The sequence below is a fragment of the Trichechus manatus genome, unplaced genomic scaffold, assembly GCF_000243295.1.
Source record: "Trichechus manatus latirostris isolate Lorelei unplaced genomic scaffold, TriManLat1.0 scaffold00137, whole genome shotgun sequence".
Taxonomy (NCBI): domain Eukaryota; kingdom Metazoa; phylum Chordata; class Mammalia; order Sirenia; family Trichechidae; genus Trichechus; species Trichechus manatus.
In genome coordinates, this window is record NW_004444073.1 from 3417216 (window position 1) to 3436953 (window position 19738).

The window sequence follows — 19738 nt, forward strand, 5'->3', positions numbered from 1 at the left end:
TAACAGTTATTATAAGCAATGAAATCAGAAAAAATACATTGTTACAAAATGACTGTGAATGTGGTTATGGAATATCTCAAGAAAATATCCATGGAGTTAAGTGAAGGGAAAGAGTGAAGGGAAAAGATCTTGTTAAATTTCCCATTTTAGATATCTTGTATTTTTTTCTTTGACAGAGATACAGTGAATTAAAAAAAAAAAAAAAAACTATGATAGAATAAGAATGGATAAAATTAGTCTACTAGTTTCCTATGGCTATTGTAACAAATTTCAGCAAACTTGGTGGCTTAACACAACAGAAATTTATTCTATGACAATTTTGGAGGCCAGAAGTCCAAAATTAAGGTGTTGCCTGGGACACCTTCACCAGGGACTCTAGGGAAAAATTCTTCCTTGCTTCTTCCAGCTTCTGGTGGCTGCTGGCATTACTTGGCTGTATCATTCTAATCTCTGCACCCTTGGTCATTTCTCCTTCCACTCTTCTGTCTGTGTTTCATATCTCCCTCTGCCTCCTTCTTATAAAGACACATGTGATTGCATTTAGGGCCCGTCCAAAGAATCCAGGATAATAACCTCATCCCAAGGTCTTTAATTTAATCATATCTACAAAATTCTTATTTTTTTTTTTGCCATATAAGGTAACGTTCACCAAATCCAGGGATTAAGATGTGGATATCTTTTAGATACCTTTTAGAATATACCATGCAGTGCCAGAAGAACAAACAAATCTGTCTTGGAAGAAGTACAGCCAGAATGCTCTCAGAAGTGAGCATGGTGAGACTTCGTCTCACGTGCTTTGGACATATTATCAGGAGGGACAAGTCCCTGGAGAAGGACATCATGCTTGATAAAACAGAGGCTCAGCAAAAAAGAGGAAGACCCTCAGTGTGATAGATTGATACAGTGGCTACAACAATGGGCTCCAGCATAACAATGATTGTGAGGATGGCGCAGGACTGGGCAGTGTTTTGCTCGTTCTGTTGTAGGTAGGGTCTTTATAAGTCGGAATGGACTCGACGGGACCTAAAGACAATATCTTTTAGAGGATTTTTTCTTAGCTTACACAGTTCATGACCAAGCAAAATAGAAAAACAAGCAAATAGCAAGAAAACCTTAACACAGAAAGATTAAAATGACAAAGACCAGAAGATAAGCTAGATAACTGGGATCTCCTAAAAATTAAACACTCATGCTCATCAAAAGCCTTCACCAAAAGAGTAAAAAGTAACTGGGAAAAAAAATTTGGCTATGATAAATCCGACAAAATTCTAATCTGTAAAACCTACAGGAAAATCCAACACCTCTGCAACAAAAAGACAAACAATCCAATTAAAAAATGGGCAAAGGATATGAACAGACACTTCACCAAAGAAGGCATTCAGGCAGCTCACAGACACATGAGGAAATGCTTGAGATCACTAGTCGTTAGAGAAATGCAAATCAAAACCATAATGGGATACCATCTCACCCCAACGTTACTGACACGAATCAAAAAAAAACAAAACAAAACAGACAATAACGATGTTGAAGAGGCTGCCGGGAGAATGGAACTCTTATGCACTGCTGGTAGGAATACAAAATGGTACAACCATTTTGGAAAATGATATGGTACTTCCTTAGAAAGCTAGAAATAGAAATCCCGTATGATCTAGCAATCCCACTCCTAGGAATATATCCTAGAGAAAAAAGAGCCATCACACAAATAGACATATGCACACCCATGTTCATTGCAGCATTATTCACAATAGCAAAAAGATGGAAACAACCTAAGTGCCCATCAACAGATGAATGGATAAACAAATTATGGTACATACACACAATGGAATACTACACAATGATAAAGAATAATGTGAATCTTTGAAACATCTCACAACATGGATGCATCTGGAGGGCATTATGCTGAGTGAAATAAGTCAATCACAAAAGGACAAATATTGTCTGAGACCACTATTATAAAAACTCTTGAAAAGATTTACACAGAGAAAGAAACAATCTTTGATGGTTACGAGGGAGGGGAAGAGTGGGGAGAAAAAAACACTAAGTAGACAGTAGATAAGTGGTAGCTTTGGTGAAAGTAAGACAGTACACAACACTGGGGAAGCCAGTACAACTTGACCAAGGCAAGGTCATGGAAGCTCCATAGACACATACAAACTCCCTGAAGGACCGAATTACTGAGCCAAGGGCTGGGAACCATGGTCTCAGGGAACATCTAGCTCAACTGGCATAACATAGTTTATAAAGAAAATGTTCTGCATCCTACTTTGGTGAGTAGTGTCTGGGGCCTTAAAAGCTTGTGAGCGACCATCTAAGATACTCCACTGGTCTCACTCCTTCTGGGACAAGAGAGAATGAAGAAAACGAAAGACACAAGGGAAACAGTCCAAAGAACTAATGGACCACAAGTACCACAGCCTCCACCAGACTGAGTCCAGCACAACTAGATGGGGTCCAGCTACCACCACTGACTGCTCTGACAGGGATCACAATAAAGAGTCCCGGACAGAGCTGGACAAAAATATAGAACAAAATTCTAACTCACAAAAAAAGAAAAAAAAAAAAAAAGACCAGACTTACTGGTCTGACAGAGCCTGGAGAAACTCTGAGAGTATGGCCCCTGGACACCCTTAGAGCTCAGTAATGAAGTCATTCCTGGGGTTCACCCTTCAGCCAAAGTTTAGTCAGGCCCGTAAAACATAACGAGACTAAATGGGCACAGCAGCCCAGGGGCAGGGACAAGAAGGCAGGAAAAGAAACTAAGGTCGAGAAGGTGAGAGTGTTGACATCTTATGGGGGTGGCAACCAATGTCACAAATCTATATGTGTATTAGTTGTTTAATGAGAAACTAATTTGCTCTATAAAACTTCATCTAAAATACAATTTAAAAGAAGATTAAAATAAGGTGACTGACATAAACCAAATGCTATTTGTCACAATAAATATGAATGGCTTAAACTCCTTCAATGAAACAAACACATTTACAAAGTCTTCCCAAAATCCAACTGTACTGTTTAGTAGAGACACATTGAAAATCAAAAGTTATTAATGTTTAAAAATAAAGCTCTGATCAAAGATATATTATGCAAGCAAAAACTAAAAGAAACAAATCATTACAATATTGTTATTATGCAAAGCAAAATTCAAGGCAGGTTATATGGGATGAAGGAATTATTTATATTGATAAAAGATATAATACATTATGGCAGTAGAATAGTCATAAACTTTTATGTAACAAGTAGCATAACACTAAATATATATAAAATATTTCAAGGTTTTATGGAGAAAAAAACAAAAATATATGCAAACTAAATCAAACCCATTGCCTTTGAGTTGATTCCAACTCATAGCGACCCTAAAGGACAGAGTAGAACTGCCCCACAGAGTTTCCAAAGAGCACCTGGTGGATTCAAACCGTCAGCCTTTTGGTTAGCAGACGTAGCTCTTAAGCACTATGCCACGAGGGTTTTAAAAGAAAATTAAGCAAACTGAGTAAGACAAGAATAATGTACATTCTTGTAAAATATCTAGAGAACATTTACAAAAATTGGTTGTATACTGAACCACAAAGAATAAATCTCAATAAATTCCAGAAAGTGGAATTTATGCAAATCACATATTTAAACCAAAAAGGAATAAAAGCGGGAATTAGTCACTTTTTTTTTTTTTAAATACCACTTGGAAATTTAAACACCCTCATAATTAACTCAAGTCAAGAAGGAAATCAAAGTATAATTATAGTCAATTCATAAATGTCAACAATGAAACTCTATGCATCAACAACATATGGGATACCATTTGGGGAACAGATGGAAGCTTGAGGACATATGTCTGGAATCTCACTACCCCACCCCTCAATTCTGACAGAAATGACCTAGGAAATATGAATCCAAAGAAAATATTGCAAGAGAAGTGAGACTCAAACAAAGGGAACTTAGAGAAATTTTACTCAGCAAAATTCCAGATTGGATTATTTTTTATTTTTTTAGAGAAAGATCCCTGGATTAAAAATATTAATAGACTTAAATTTTTAGAACAGTTTTAGATTTACAGAAAAACTGAGTACACTGTACAGAGAGTTCTCATATTACACCACTCCCCTCCCCAACAGTTTTCCCTATTATAAGCATCTTGCATTAGTGTGGTTCTTGTATTATCATTAATGAACTGCTACTGATGCATTATTAAAGTCCGTAGTTTACATTAAGGTTCCTTCTTTGGGTTGTATAATTCTATGGCTTCTGACAAATGCATAGTGTTGTGTGTCCACCATTACAGTATCGTACAGAATAGTTTCACAAACTTATAAATCCCCTGGGCTTCACCTAGTCATTTCCCCCATCTATCCCTGAAACCCTGACAACCACTGATGTTTTTACTGTCTCTATAGTCTTGCCTTTTTGAGAATATAATATAGTTGGAATCATACACTATGTAGCCTTTTCAGTGTGGCTTCTTTCATTTATCAATATGCATTTAGGTTTCTTCCATATCTTTTTAGGGCTTGATAGCACATTTCTATTTACACCAAATAATATTCCATTGTAGTATGTACCACAGTTTCTTAATCCATCATCTTTTGAGCACATCATGGCTGCTTCCAGTTTTTGGTAATTGTCTTAGGCTGTGTCCTATAAAGATACAAAACCAGTGAAGAGTATATTTATATATATACACACACATATATACAATACATATATATACATACACACACATGTGTGTATGTATATATATGTATGTATATATGCATGTATATTTGTATGTATATATATATGTGTGTGTATATATATATGTGTATATATATAGAGAGAGACAGAGACAGAGGCAGATTTATCTCAAGGAAATGGCTCACACTGTTGTAGAGGCTGGCAAGACCCAAAGTCTATGGGTCAGGTATCAGCTGAAGGCTTCTGACTCACATGGCTGCAGAGGATGACAAACCCAGACTTTGCAGGTCAGACAGCAGGCTGTTGGCTCACAGGGCTGCAGAAGCTGGCATATCCTCAAGTCAGTAGATCAGATGACAGGCTGCTGGCTCACAGGGTTGCAGAGCTGGTGAATCCCAAAATCAGAGGATCAGGTGACAGGCTGCTGGCTCAAGTTCCAAGAACTGGAGGTCAAATGATGAAGAGCTGGAAACAGGATTCAGAGCAAGCAAGTGAGCTTTGCCAGAATGTCCATATATATATTGGGTGGAGGTCACACACCGAGGAAACTCCCCTTATAACTGATTGGCTTATCACATCAGATCACATCATGAAGCTGATTATATCACCAAATGGAGGATAATTGCATCAGATCACTAAATGGGAGACAATTACATAATACTGAGAATCATGGCCTAGCCATTTGACACAACATTAACTATCACTGTCTATCCCTTGTCAACTTGGCACCTGTACACATCTCCTTAAACCATACATAATCTCTAAATAAAGGCAATTATAAAGTCATACTTACTTCTAACATGATACAGCTAACATGCATGCAACTGAAAACGCACTAGCCTAGTTTACATTTTGTATTTTATAAGTGATGAGATAAGGGAGGGAGTGGTTAAGAGCTCAGCTGTTAACCAAAAGGTCAGAAGTTCAAATCCACTAGCTGCTCCTTGGAAACCCTATGGGGCAGTTCTACCCTGTCCTGTAGAGTCACTATGAGTCAGAATCAATTCGTGGCAATGGGTTTGGTTTGGCTTTTTTAATATAAAAATATATATACATACATACATATATACAGATATATGTATGTATATATATGTGGTTTGGCTTTTTAACGTATAAATATACATATATATGTATATATCTATATAAAACCAAAAACCAAACCTGTTGCCATCAAGTCAATTCTGACTCATAGTGATCCTAGAGGACAGTGTAGAACTGCCCCGTAGGGTTTCCAAGGAGTGACTGGTGGATTCAAACTGCTGACCTTTTTGTTAGTGGCCACACCTCTTAACCACTGCACCACCAGGGCTCCTATATATACACACACACACACACACAGGCACGCATACAAGCATAATAAAACAAGAAAGAAATACTCGTAACAATTACATTCTTTGTTTCTGCAACTGGTCACCTGGTCATAACTGGTATTTGGAACTACCTTCTTTCATCACCTATTCCATATTGCCTTTACTCTCACCACCTCAGCTGGTCATGGTTCTTTGCCTGGTGGGGTGACCAAACTTTCATTCCTGAATTGTCTGGGCCATTAGCAGTCATGCCAGAATTGGGTTGCTGTAGTTTTCCATTGACTTTAATCACAGGGCATGGTAGTACTAAGACATGCCCTAAGGGATCTCCTGTATTCCAGACGTACTCTTCTTTACCTCCATTATGTAACATCAATCTGATCTCCCCTTGGTAATCAGGATCAATCACACTAGCCAATGTGGTTATTCCCTTCTTTGCCTATTGATCCAAAGACATGAGGAGCCCAAGCGGCCAGGTGGCATTCTTTACTTCCAGTTCAATGGACTCAGTGTTGTTTCCTCAAGTTGGAGCATTCCTCTCACTGGAAGTAAGACCTCTAGACCTGCAGAACATGGGGTCACGAGAACATGAAGGAAAAATTTGCAAGTGGGTCACTAGGAGTAATAGAGAGTGGTACCACATCTATTTCCACTCCTTGGTTCCTGGATCCATGAATCCTGGCTATGGGTGAAACAGCACCATATATTGAACACTGGTTTAGAGCATATACAGCCTCCTGGAGAACACTGTCCCAACCCTGCCAAGTACTTCCAACTAGTGGCACCATAATTGTGTCTTTAGGAGGCCATTCCATCGTTCTATCAAGTCAGCTGCTTCAGGATGATGGGGAACATGGTAGGACCAGTGAATTCCATGAGCATGGCCCACTGCTGTACTTCATTTGCTGTGAAGTGAGTCCCTTGATCCAAGACGATGCTGTGTGGGACACCATGATGGTGGATAAGGCACTCTATGAGTCCACTGATGGTAGTTTTAGCAGAAGTATTGTGTGCAGGGAAGGAACATCTGTATCCAAAGTGTCTATCCCAGTAAGGATGATACATGGCCCTTTCCATGATGGAAGCAGTCCAGTATAATCAAACTTCCACCAAGTTGCTGGCTGATCACCTCAAGGAATGGTGCCATATCGGGGACTCAGTGTTGACCTCTGTTGCTGGCAGATTGAGCACTCAGCAGTGGCTGTATCCAAGCTGACATTGGTGAGTGTAAGTTCATGTTGTTGATCCCATGGATAACCTCGATCTCTACCACCATAACCACTTTGTTCATGAGCACATTGGGCAATGACAGGAGTGGCTGGGGAAAGAGGAGGACTGGTTTCCACAGAATGAATCATCCTATCCACTTGCTGCTTAAAATCCTCCTCTGCTGAGGTCACCCTTTGATGAGCATTCACATGAGACACAAATATCTTACTTCTTTGTCCCATTCAGAGAGGTCTATCCACATTCCTTGTACTCATATCTCCTTGCCACCAACTTTCCAATCATGTCCCTTATAAGTTCCTGATCATCCAGCCAAAGCATTGGCCACAGCCCATGAATCAGTATATAATCGCACATCTGACCATTTCTTCTTCCAAGCAAACTGAACAACCATGTGTACTGCTCAAAGTTCTGCCCAATGGGAGGACTTCCCCTCACCTCTGTCCTTCCGGGACTTTCCTGCAAGGGGCTGCAGTGCTGCCATTGCCCACTTTCAAGTGGTGCTTGCATATCGAGCAGAACCATCTGTAAACCAGGCACGTGTCTTCTCTTCTCCAGTCACTCCCTATGAGTCCCTAGGTACAGACTGGGAGGGGGAAGGTAATGTGGCAGGGGTGGAAACCAAGGGCATTTGAGCCACTTCCTCATGCAGCTTGTGCCTTCTGGTCCTGCTCTAGCCTGATCTCGTGTATACCACTACCATTTAATAATGGAACGCTGCTGTGCATGTCCGACTTTATGACTCTCTGGGTCAGACAACACCCAGTTCATGTTAGGCAGCTCAGGCTGCATGGAGACTTGGTAGCCCACGGTTAGGCATTCAGTCTCTGCTAAGGCCCAGTAAAAAGCCAAAAGCTCTTTCTCAAAAGGAGAATAGTTATCTGCAGAGGATGACAGGACTTTGCTCCAAAATCCTAAGGGTTGACACATACCATTAACTATCAACATAATTATGAATAATGTTGTTATGAACATTTGTGTGCAGGTTTTGGCATGAACGTAAGTTTTCAACTTGATTGGGTAAATACCTAGGAGCATGATTGCTGTGTTGTATGGTTAAGATTATCTTTGGCTTTGTAAGAAACTGCCAAACTGTCTTCCCAAGTGACTGTGCCATTTGCATTTCCACCAACTATGAATGAGAGTTCTATTTTTCTGCATCCTCACCAGCATTCGGAATTGTCAGTGTTTTGGATTTTAGCAATTCTAAAAGGTTTGTAAACGTATCTCATTGTTGTTTTAATTTGCAATTCCCTGATGACGTATGATACCGAGCATCTTTTCATATGCTTGCTTGCCATCTATATATCTTCTTTGGTGAGCTGTCTGTTCAGATCTTTTGTCCATTTTTTAATTGGTTTGCCGATTTTCTTAGTGTTGAGTTTTAACATTTCCCTGTATGTTTTGCATTCAAGTTCTTTATCAATTCTGTGTTTTTCAAATAGTTTCTGCTGTGACCTGTAAAGAACTTAGAAATCACCACACCCATCCTCACAAGAGAATGAAACTTGCTGTTGAACTACTGGACCTCACCTTGGGCATGACCTCACCTTGGGGAACAGGACTCTGGGGCTAAAATGGCTGTGTTGAGCCCATCACCTGGGACAGTAGTGAATTGCAGCGTAGTCCTCCTAGTGAGAGGCTATTTGGCAACATTAGGGACTTGGAAGTTGTGTCAAGCAGTGGGGCACAGGTAGCAGTGAGGGGAGCATTGGAGTTGCTCTTTCTTGAGGCATTGCTGTTGTTAGGTGCCTTTGAGTTGTTTTTGACTTATAGCGACCCTATGTGAAACAGAAAGAACACTGCCCAGTCCTGCGCCATCTTTACAATCATTTTTATGCTTGAGCTCGTTGTTGCAGCCGCTGTGTCAATCCACCTTCTTGAGGGTCTTCCTCTTTTTCACTGAATCTGTACTTTACCAAGCATGATGTCCTTCTCCAGGGACTGATCCTTCCTGATAATATGGCTAAAATATGTGAGACAAAGTCTCGCCATCCTTACTTCTGAGAAGCGTTCTGGCTGTACTTCTTCCAGGACAGATTTGTTCTTTCTTTTGGCAGTCCGTGGTATATTCAATATTCTTCACCAATACCCTAATTTAAAGCCATCAATTCCTCAGTCTTCCTTATTCATCGCCCAGCTTTTGCACGCATATGAGGTGACTGAAAACACTATGGCTTCGGTTAGGCACACCTTAGTCTTCAAAGTGACATTTTGCTTTTTTAGCACCTTGAAGAGGTCTTTTGCAAGAGAGTTGCCCCCAAAAATGCATCATTTGATTTCTTGACTGCTGCTTCCATGGGTGTTGATTGTAGATCCAAGTAGAATTAAATCCTTGACAAGCTCAATCTTTTCTCCATTTATCATGATGTTGCTTATTTGTCCAGTTGTGAGGATTTTTGTTTTCTTTATGTTGAGGCGTAATCCATACTGAAGACTGTAGTCTTTGATCTTCATCAGTAAGTGCTTCAATTCTTCACTTTCAGCAAACAAGGTTATGTCATCTGCATATCACAGGTTGTTAATGAGTCTTCCTCCAATCCTGATGCTGCCTTCTTCTTCATATAGTCTAGTTTCTTGGATTATTTGCTCAGCATACAGATTAAATAAGTATGGTGATGCACACCTTTCCTGACTTTAAACCATGCAATATCCCCTTGTTTTGTTCAAATGACTGCCTCTTGATCTATGCAGGTTCCTCTTGAGCACAATTAAGTGTTCCAGAATTCCCAGTCTTCTCAATGTTATCCATAATTTGTTATGATCCACACAGTCAAATGTCTTTGCATAGTCAACAAAACACAGATAAACATGTTTCTGGCATTCTCTGCTTTCAACCAGGATCCATCTGACATCGGCAATGATATCCCTCGTTCCATGTCGTCTTCTGAATCCATCTTGAATTTCTGGCAGTTCCTTGTTGATGTACTGCTCCCGGCACTTTTGGGTGATCTTCAGCAAAATTTTACTTGCCTGTGATATTAATGCTATTGTGCAATAATTTCCAAATTCAGTTGGATCATCTTTCTTTTTAATAGGCATAAATATGGATCTCTTCCAGTCAGTTGATCTGGTAGCTCTCTTCCAAATTTCTTGGCATAGACAAGTGAGTGCTTCCAGCACTGCATCCGTTAGTTGCAACATCTCACTTGGTATTCCGTCAATTTCTGGAAACTTGCGTTTTGCCCATGCCTTCAGCGCAGCTTCAACCTCTTCCTTTAGTACCATTGGTTTCTGGTCATATGCTACTCCCAAAATGGTTGAATGTCAATCAGTTCTTTTGGTATAGTGACTCTGTGTATTCCTTCCATTTACTTTTGATGCATTCTGTGTCGTTTAATATTTTCCCCGAAGATTCCTTCAATATTGCAACTTGAGGTTTGAATTTTTTCTTCAGTTCTTTCAGCTTCAGAAATGCTGAGCGTGTTCTTCCATTTTTGTTTTCTAACTCCAGGTCTTTGTACATGTCATTATAATACTTGGTCTTCTCAAGCTGCCCTTTGAAATCTTCTATTCAGCTTTTTCACTTCATCATTTCTTAAATTTGCTTTAGCACTGTCATAGATTGAATGATGTCCCCCCAAAAATGTGTCAGCTTGGTTAGGCCATGATTCCCAGTATTGTGTGGTTGTCCTCCATTTTGTGATTGATGTAATTTTCCTATGTGTTGTAAATCTTAATCTTTACCTGCAGTTAATGAGGCAAGATTAGATTATGTTAAAGAGGATTAGGGTGGGATGTAATACACTTGCTCAGGTCACATCCCTGATCCAGTGTAAAGGGAGTTTCTCTGGGGTGTGGCCTGCATCAACTTTTATCTTACAAGAGATAAAAGGAAAGGGAAGTGAGTAGAGAGTTGGGGACCTCATACCATTAAGAAAGCAGTGCCAGGAGCAGAGTGCATTCTTTGGACCTGAGGTTCCTGCATGGAGAAGCTCCTAGGCCAGGGGAAGATTGATGGACCTTCCTCCAGAGCTGACACAGAGAGAAAGCCTCCCCCTGGAGTTGATATCCTGAATTTGGATTTGTAGCTTACTAGACTGTGTGAGAATAAATTTCTCTCAGCCAAAGCCATCCACTTGTGGAATTTCTATTACAGCAGCACTAGATGACTAACACAGCTACTTTACGTTCAAGAGCAAGTTTCAGAATCTCTTCTGACATCCATTTTGGTCTTTTCTTTCTTTCCTGTCTCTTTAACTACCTTTCTCTTTCTTCTTGTATGATGTCCTTGTTATCATTCCACAACTCATCTGGTCTTTGGTCATTAGTGTTCAACACGTCAAATCTATTCTTGAGATAGTCTCTAAATTCAGGTGGGATATACTCAAGGTTCTATTTTGGCTTTCATAGACTTGTTCTAATTTTCTTCAGCTTCCACTTTAACTTGCATATGAGCAACTGATGGTCTATTCCACAGTTGGCCCCTGGTCTTGTTCTGACTCATGGTACTGAAATTTTCCATTGTCTCTGTCCACAGATGTAGTGGATTTGATTTCTGTGTATTCCATCTGGTGAGGTCCACACTTACAGTTTCCGTTTATCTTGTTGAAAAAGGTATTTGCAGTGAATAAGTCCTTGGTCTAGTGAAATTCTATTGTGTGATCTCTGGCAATGTTTCTATCACCAAAGCCACATTTTACAACTACCCGACCCTTTTCCAACTTTCACATCCCAAACACCAGTAATTATTAATGCACCCTGATTGCATGTTCCATCAATTTCAGACTGTAAAAGTTGCTAAAAATCTTCTAGTTCTTCATCTTTGGCCTTAGTGGTTGGTGCGTAAATTTGAATAATGGTCGTATTAACTGGTCGTCCTTGTAGGCGTATGGATATTATCCTATCTCTGACAGCATTGTACTTCAGGATAGATCTTGAAATGTTCTTTTTGATGATGAATGCAACGCCATTCCTCTTCAAGTTGTCATTCCTGGCATAGTAGACCATATGATTGTCTGATTCAAAATGGCCTATACCAGTCCATTTCAGTTCACTAATGCCTAGGATATTGACATTTATGTGTTCCCTTTCATTCTTGATGATTTCCAGTTTTCCTAGATTTGTACTTCATACATTCCATGTTCCAATTATTAATGAATGTTTGCAGCTGTTTCTTCTCATTTTGAATCGTGCCACATCAGCAAATGAAGGTCCTGAAAGCTTGACTCCATCCACATCATTAAAGTCGACTCTACTTTGAGAAGGCAGCTCTTCCCCAGTCGTCTTTTGAGTGCTTTCCAACCTGAGGGACTCATCTTCTAGCACTGTATCAGACAATGTTCTGCTGCTATTCATAAGGTTTTCACTGGCTAATTCTTTTCAGAAGTAGATCACCAGGTCCTTCTTCCTAGTCTCGAAGCTTAGCTGAAACCTGTCCAGCAAGGGTGACCCTGCTGGTATTTGAATACCGGTGGCATAGCTTCCAGCATCACAGCAACACACAAGCCCCCACAAACTGACAGATGCGTGAGGGTCCTGAGGCATTAGACTTCTTTATCAATGTATTAGGCCATTTCTTGAAATTGGTCTAGGACTGAGGAGAAAGGGATCCTTTACCAAGAAAAATGCTAGCAATGGTAGCATCTTTTGAGTACCTTCCAACCTGAGAGAACATACTTTGTATGATTCTGATTCTTTTAAATTTATTGGAGTATGTTTATAGCCTAACGTATAGTATATGCTGGCTTATGTTCCATGAGGACTTGAGAAGAATGTGTATTCTGTTGTTGTTAAGTTGGAGTATTCTATGAAAGTCTTATAGGTCTATTTGGCTTATATTCAAGTCTTCTATTTCTTTCCTGATGTTTTGTCTAGTTGTTCTATTCATTATTGGTAGTAGGCTACTGTGTATGGGTCATACTTGCTTGTTTCTTTGCAGATCCAGTAATTTTTTGTTTAAAGTTGGGCATTTTAAATGATATAATGTGGCAACTCTGGGAAGATTCTTACCCCTCACCAGAATCTTCGGTTGTTGCTGTTCCTTGTAGTTGTTTTTTGTTTGTTTTGTGACTTGTTCTGAACTAACTCTGTAAAGTCTGTGTTTTTTTTCCTCTGTGGCCACTGAAGTGTCTGCTCAGTTAGCTTAGTGGTCAGTTAGTAATTGGACAGCTATCCTTAAATGCATGGGACCAATATGTCTTCTGGTCTTTGCTGAGGATCTTTGTGTGTATATTGGGTCATACCTTTGACATTCTGCCAGACAGTTGACAACTCTGCCTTAAATTTTACTTCCTCCTTGCACAGAAAATTAAGGTTAGCCAGAGGTGCCACCTTAGGGCTTTCTACGGTCTTTTCTGGGCATGCGTACAGTCCTGAGCATGCACACGGTCTTCTAGATGCCCATGAATATGTCAGAGCTTTTCAAAGCCTCTATGAACGTTTCATTACCCAGCTTATTTTTAAAGCTTGGGTTAGTTTATTGTTTTCTCCAACTGTTATTCAACACCTCAGGCAGTCATGAATGTAGTCAATTGCCTGTAATTGTTTTTGGTAATTGCTCCCAGGGAAAAGTCTTTTTTGCATTGGGTGAGCTCTGAATCAAGTAAAATATAGACTGCAGTGCAAGTAGGGTCTTCCAGGAAACCCTCAGACAGGTCAAATAATGACAATTTTTCTGGGAGTGAGGCTTTGAAAGAGCTCCACACTTGTTCTGCTCTCACTGGACGCTACCGGACTATTTGTTTTCACTGTGAATATGGGCTGTTATTTTTGAGTGCTACCACAGAGCTAAAGAGAGAGGGATGAGACTAACACATGTTAAAACACCACAAAGCTTACTTTTATTACTGAGATTCAGTTATTTTTCTTGAACAAACACTCCCACATTGCTGCAAGATTTAGTTTAATTTCTAGAGAGCTGAAAAATTTGATTCCGATGTTTTTTGCCAGTTTTCTTATTGCTTTTATGGAAGAGAGAATTTTCAGAGTTTTACTCCACTATTTTCACTATGTCATCAAGACAGATTTTAAATAAAATGTTATCTTAATATTGACTGTAAATACTGTAAAAAGAAATGCTACTGATGTGAATAATGCTGGGTTGAGAAGACGCTTTTAACAATCAGAAAACACATAAATGATAACATAAATTAGGTTTTTGAAAAATGTAGCCAGTCCCCAAAATGGTTTCCAGTGATCTTTGCCTCCTGATTTCAAACCTCTGTGTGTTTCCCTTCTCCCCAGCCTGAAGCAAGTTTGGTCTCCATGACCAAGAGAATAATTTGGAGGTGATGGTGTATGACTTCTGAGGCTAGTTCACAAAAGACATTACCACTCTCATCTTGGTTTCTTGGATAGCTTATTCTTGGGAAAGCCAGCTGGTATGTTGTGAGGCCACTACCTGTCTGTCAGTTTGTCCTATGGTAGTGGCTTGTGTGTTGCTATGATGCTGGAAGCTATGCCACTGATATTTCAAATGCCAGAAGGGTCACCCACGGGAGACAGTTTTCAGCGAAGCTTCCAGACTAAGACAGACTAGGAAGAAAGGGCTGACAATTTCCTTCTGAAGATCCACCAGTGAGAATCCTATCGGTAACAACAGAATATTGTTTGATATAGTGCTGGAAGATGAGCCCCCTAGGCTGGAAGACACTCAAAGTACACAGTGACCGCAACAATGAACTCAAGCATACCAACAATCATGAAGATGGCACAGGAAAGGGCAACATTTTGTTTTGTTTTACTAGAGGTCAGCATGAGCCAGAACCAACTCAACAGCAGCTAACAATAACAGGTTGTAAGAACACTCAATACCTATGGAGAGGCCCACGTGGAACTCAAGTATTCTGTCAACCAGCACTAACTTGCCAGCTATATGAGTGAGCCACCTTCCAGGTAAATCCTCCAGCTCCACTCAAGAGTTCCTATGACTGTAATCCTAGCCAACATCTGACTGAAACTTATGATGGGCCTTTAGCCAGATCTGTCCAGTTAAAATGCTCCCAAATTCTTGACTTATAGAAACTGTGAGATAACAAATGTTTATTGATTTAAATCACTGAGTTTTGGGATAATGTATTTCTTAGCAATTGATTATTAATACAGAGAGCAATTGAAAATATTTCCATTCAAGGAAGCAAAAATCCTTAAGAAGAAATTGAAATTAAAAAAAAAAAAAACCTCCAGAAAATACCAGCCCCAGATGGTGGTAGGGGCTCTTTCACACCTATCAGACTCTTAAGATTATGTTCAGAGCACAAAAGATGATTGAAAATGTTCCCTATTCATTTTCTGAAAATGGGATAACTCCATTACTAAGATCTTAAAGTGAGAAAGCGAATGAAAATCATAACCTCACTGGTGAATATAGATGTAAAGATTCCAAAAAATCCTACCAACAAAAGGATTCTAGCAGGGTGATATTTTCCAGGAATGCTTTATAAATCTATAAAGCTACAATAATTCAGACCTGAGGTGCTGGCATTAGAATACATATATATTAATGGAATAAAATTTTAAGAACTCAGAAACAGACCACATTAATCTGACAACCAGTTATGAAATTGTCCTTTCCATACTTAGTTGAAGTACCATTTGTCTATATTATATACATATATGATGTAATAATGTATACGGTATGCTGTATGCCGTCGAGTTGCTATTTCACATTAAATATACATATTGTACATGTATGTGACTTACATTAAAGCATATATGACAAAGAGAAAATATCTTTAATCTAAAAATAGATCTCGCCCATAAATCAGAAAACAAGTATTCCAGTTTATAAAAGGATATTAACAGGAAATTTAGAGAAGAAGAAATTCAAATGCCAAAAAAATAAGACAAAAAGTACAATTTTGCTCATAATAAATAAACTGCAAGTTAAAACAACATGAATTCACACCTATTTTCTAAAAAATTGCCAAAGCTTTCAAAAAATGACAGTAGCCAGTATTGGGTTAGTTTGAGAAAAAAAGATGAATATAACTAACAAACTTTCTGGAGATTATTTAGCCAGAATACTGACCCAGAAATTTTACTTATTGCTTGAAATATGAATGTTTTAGGTTATTATTGTTTATTTGTTTTTCTTTATATATATTATTTTTAGCAAAAGAAAATGTAAAAATATCTTACAAATTTTGTTTGTTCTTTCAGCTAGGAGGAAGTGGCTGGATTGTTGCGTAGAAGTACAAGGAAATACCATTTTTCCTTATTAAAAATCCAAGAGCTAACTTTGGTGTTAATTTGCCTCACCACATTTGGAAGTTGCTACATACCGGCAAATAGCGGACCACTTGGCAAACCAGATCAGGTGCCACAAAGTCTCCAGTGAATAGCCAAATAATGTCTGTCAAGATGTTGACCAGCCCTGTGAAAGAGTCTAACCAAAACATAGAGTGATTAATTTCAGTTTCATTCAAAATTGCAGCTCTGTCGCACAGTGGAAATGAATTCCTGGGAGAAACTGTTCCTGATTTATTGGAATTCTATTATGGATACTAAGGAAATGGATAGATGGATGGATCCTGGCTGAAAGCAGAGAATACCAGAAAAATGTTAACCTGTGTTTTACTGACTATGCAAAGTCATTTGTCTGTGTGGATCATCACAAATTATGGATAACATTGAGAAGAATGGGAATTCCAGAACACTTAATTGTGCTCATGAGGAACCTGTACATAATCAAGAGGCAGTTGTTCAAACAGAACAAGGGGATATTGTGTGGTTTAAAGTCAGGAAAGGTGTACATCAGGGTTCTATCCTTTCACCATATCTATTCAATCTGTATGCTGAGCAAATAATCTGAGAAGCTGGACTTAGACGAAGAAGAATGGGGCATCAGGATAGGAGGAAGACTCATTAACAACCTGTGTTATGCAGATGACACAACCGTACTTGCTGACAGTGAAGAGGACTTGAAGCACTTAACTGATGAAGATCAAAGACCACAGCCTTCAGTGTGTATTACACCTCAACATAAAGAAAACAAAAATTCTCACAACTGGATCAGTAAACAACATCTTAATAAACGAGAAAAGATTGAAGTTGTCAAGGATTTCATTTTACTTGGCTCCACAATCAACACCCATGGAAGCAGCAGTCAAGAAATCAAAAGACTCATTGCATTGAGCAAATCTGCTGCAAAAGACCTTTTTAAAGTGTTGAAAAGCAAAGATGTCACTTTGAAGACTAAGGTGCACCTGACCCAACCCATGGCATTTTCAGTCAAATGTTATGCATGTGAAAGCTGGACAATGAATGAGGAAGATCAAAGAAGAATTGACACCTTTGCATTGTGATGTTGGCAAAGAATATTGACTATACCATGGATTGCCAGAAGAATGAACACATCTACCTTGGAAGAAGTACAACCAGGTTTCTCCTTAGAAGCAAGGATGGCAAAACTATGTCTTACATACTTTGGACATGTTGTCAGGAGGGATCTGTCCCTGGAGAAGGACATCATGCTTGGTAAAGTAGAGGGTCAGCGAAAAAGAGGAAGATCTTCAACGAGATGGATTGACACAGTGGCTGCAACAACGAGCTCAAGCATAGCAATGATTGGGAGCATGGTGCAGGACCGGGCATTGTTTTGTTCTGTAGTACATGGGGTCGCTATGAGTCGGAATCAACTCAACAGCACCTAACAACAACAACAACTGAGGAAAAGTAAGGCAAGGCAAGAATCCCTTGACTTTTACCACTCAGATGTAACCACCTAGGAAGGATTTCAATACTGACTGAGAGGAAATCATACCAATCAAATAGGCACATTTCAAGTAGTAGAAAAGGAGTTTCAAGGGCATCAGACCAGTATTAAAGCAAGGACTGTTTGAGGATCAATAAAGGACAAAAATGAGAAAAGCAAAGTGTTTACTTTGGGAGGAGTTCCTGCGTAGTGTAAATGGTTAACTCGCTTGGCTATTAACCAAAAAGTTGGCGGTTGGAGACCACCCAGCGGCACCTCTGAAGAAAGCCTGGGAATCTATGTTCAAAAACTCAGCCATTGAAAACCCTGTGGAGTACAGTTCTACTCTGACACACATGAAGTTGCCATGAGTTCTTTTTTTACCTTTGGAAAGTCCCCTAAGATTCCCCTTCCTGCCTTCATTTTTTCTTTGTTTTACAATTTGTGCCTGTTATTATCTCCCCATCCCCCAATTTCAGCCCCCAGTTTCCTCCATTTGTTTCCCCTTTTCCCTTTCAACTTCTACCTTGGAAAAAATCAAGTGAATAATTTATCAACTAACATAGATAGTTAAACTGCAGAGGAACTGAAGTCAAGGTCTGAGGCCAAGATCAGGGGCTTAGTATTCCTATGAGGAGGTCATTTCACTCAATTCTGTAGTTACAGACTATATAGCAAGGAAGGCAAACATGCCATATGTGTATAACGCTCCTTTCACCCTTCCACTGCAGACATCACTAATCAATCACGTGATATAGAATCTTTCTCAAAGCAGTGTTGTAGTCAGTCTCAGCCAACTGATCAGAGAGGAGCCACAAGATGAATCACATGTGTCATCTCTGCCCTACTTAGCCATGAAATGGACTTTATATACAAGTGTGGATTTAATAACACAAAACTTATAATTTACAGGTCTGGTGATGGTGAGTAAATATTTGTATGTTAGCACATAAAACAATAGAGTATGTACTACTGTCTCCAAAGCAGTGTTTCTAGGGATTCCACAAAAACAGGGGCAAATTGGTAGTGATTGTAAAGGAATTGAGGGAAAGATGCTAGTCACTATGAGTTTACAAGTCTGGAATCCAAGGGAACTACTCCAGAAATCTATGTCCATGTTTGTCTTTTTGTCCAATGGAACGTAACAAATGGATGCTATAAATACGAGCGAATATCCCTCCTTGAGGAGAAGATGAAAAAGCTGCAAGAATACCTCTGAACATTCTACAGTGCTTCTAAACTGGGTGAGGAGAATATGCTATATCAGAAAGAAGAAAGGTTTGATGCGGTTAGTGGAATCAAAATAGCATCTATGAACTGGTGAATAAAGAAGTTAGGGAAGAAGAGATGGGAAAACAGCTGTGGGCTCCTGGAATTATTCCACAGGTTTGAGGAGAAACTCCTATGGGGAGCATAGTTGACTGGCAGCCCTAGCTGAGCGAACAATGACGGTCTGCTTCCATCAGGCTGCTCCCAAACAATGACTGAGCACAGTGTGGTACTAGTGCTGACCCATTCCTGTCTGACTCTAATGGGCAATTATTGCTCTGGGCACCCTATTGATCTGGCTAAGGTTTTCTCAGAACTGCACTGTGATCTGAGATTCTTCCTACCCCATTTTTCTTTCTTTTCTTTAACAGGGTTGGAATTGTCTCATGGGTTGAAGGCTCTGCCTACTTCTGCTTCCTCCCCTTTGACCCTTCACAGGGGCACCAGGGTGGCTCTAGAGAATAGGTGGTAAAATGGGCTTTAGGGGCTGGCTCACTCACCAAGTCATTGGCAAGAAGAGCCTTGTTGTGAGTGGTATGCGAGGCACGGCCAGTACCTGGCACAAGGTGACTTCCCAATTGCTAAGGATTTCACCCTTGTTGATCTGGAAAAACGTTTGGTTGGAGATAAA

The 19738-nt window shown here is 39.6% G+C and overlaps 1 protein-coding gene across 2 annotated transcripts in view; it reads right to left on the reverse strand.

Moving 5' to 3' along the window:
- Positions 1-19738, reverse strand: part of NPSR1 (neuropeptide S receptor 1) — a 200527-nt gene that overhangs the window by 45838 nt on the left and 134951 nt on the right. Inside the window, exon 3 of one of the 2 annotated variants that reach the window (XM_004385313.1) lies at positions 16427-16530. The exons of the other annotated variant lie outside the window; for it this stretch is intronic. Coding sequence (XP_004385370.1) covers positions 16427-16530 — 104 coding nt within the window. The remainder of the gene's footprint in view (positions 1-16426; positions 16531-19738) is intronic. 2 annotated transcript variants of the gene reach the window in all.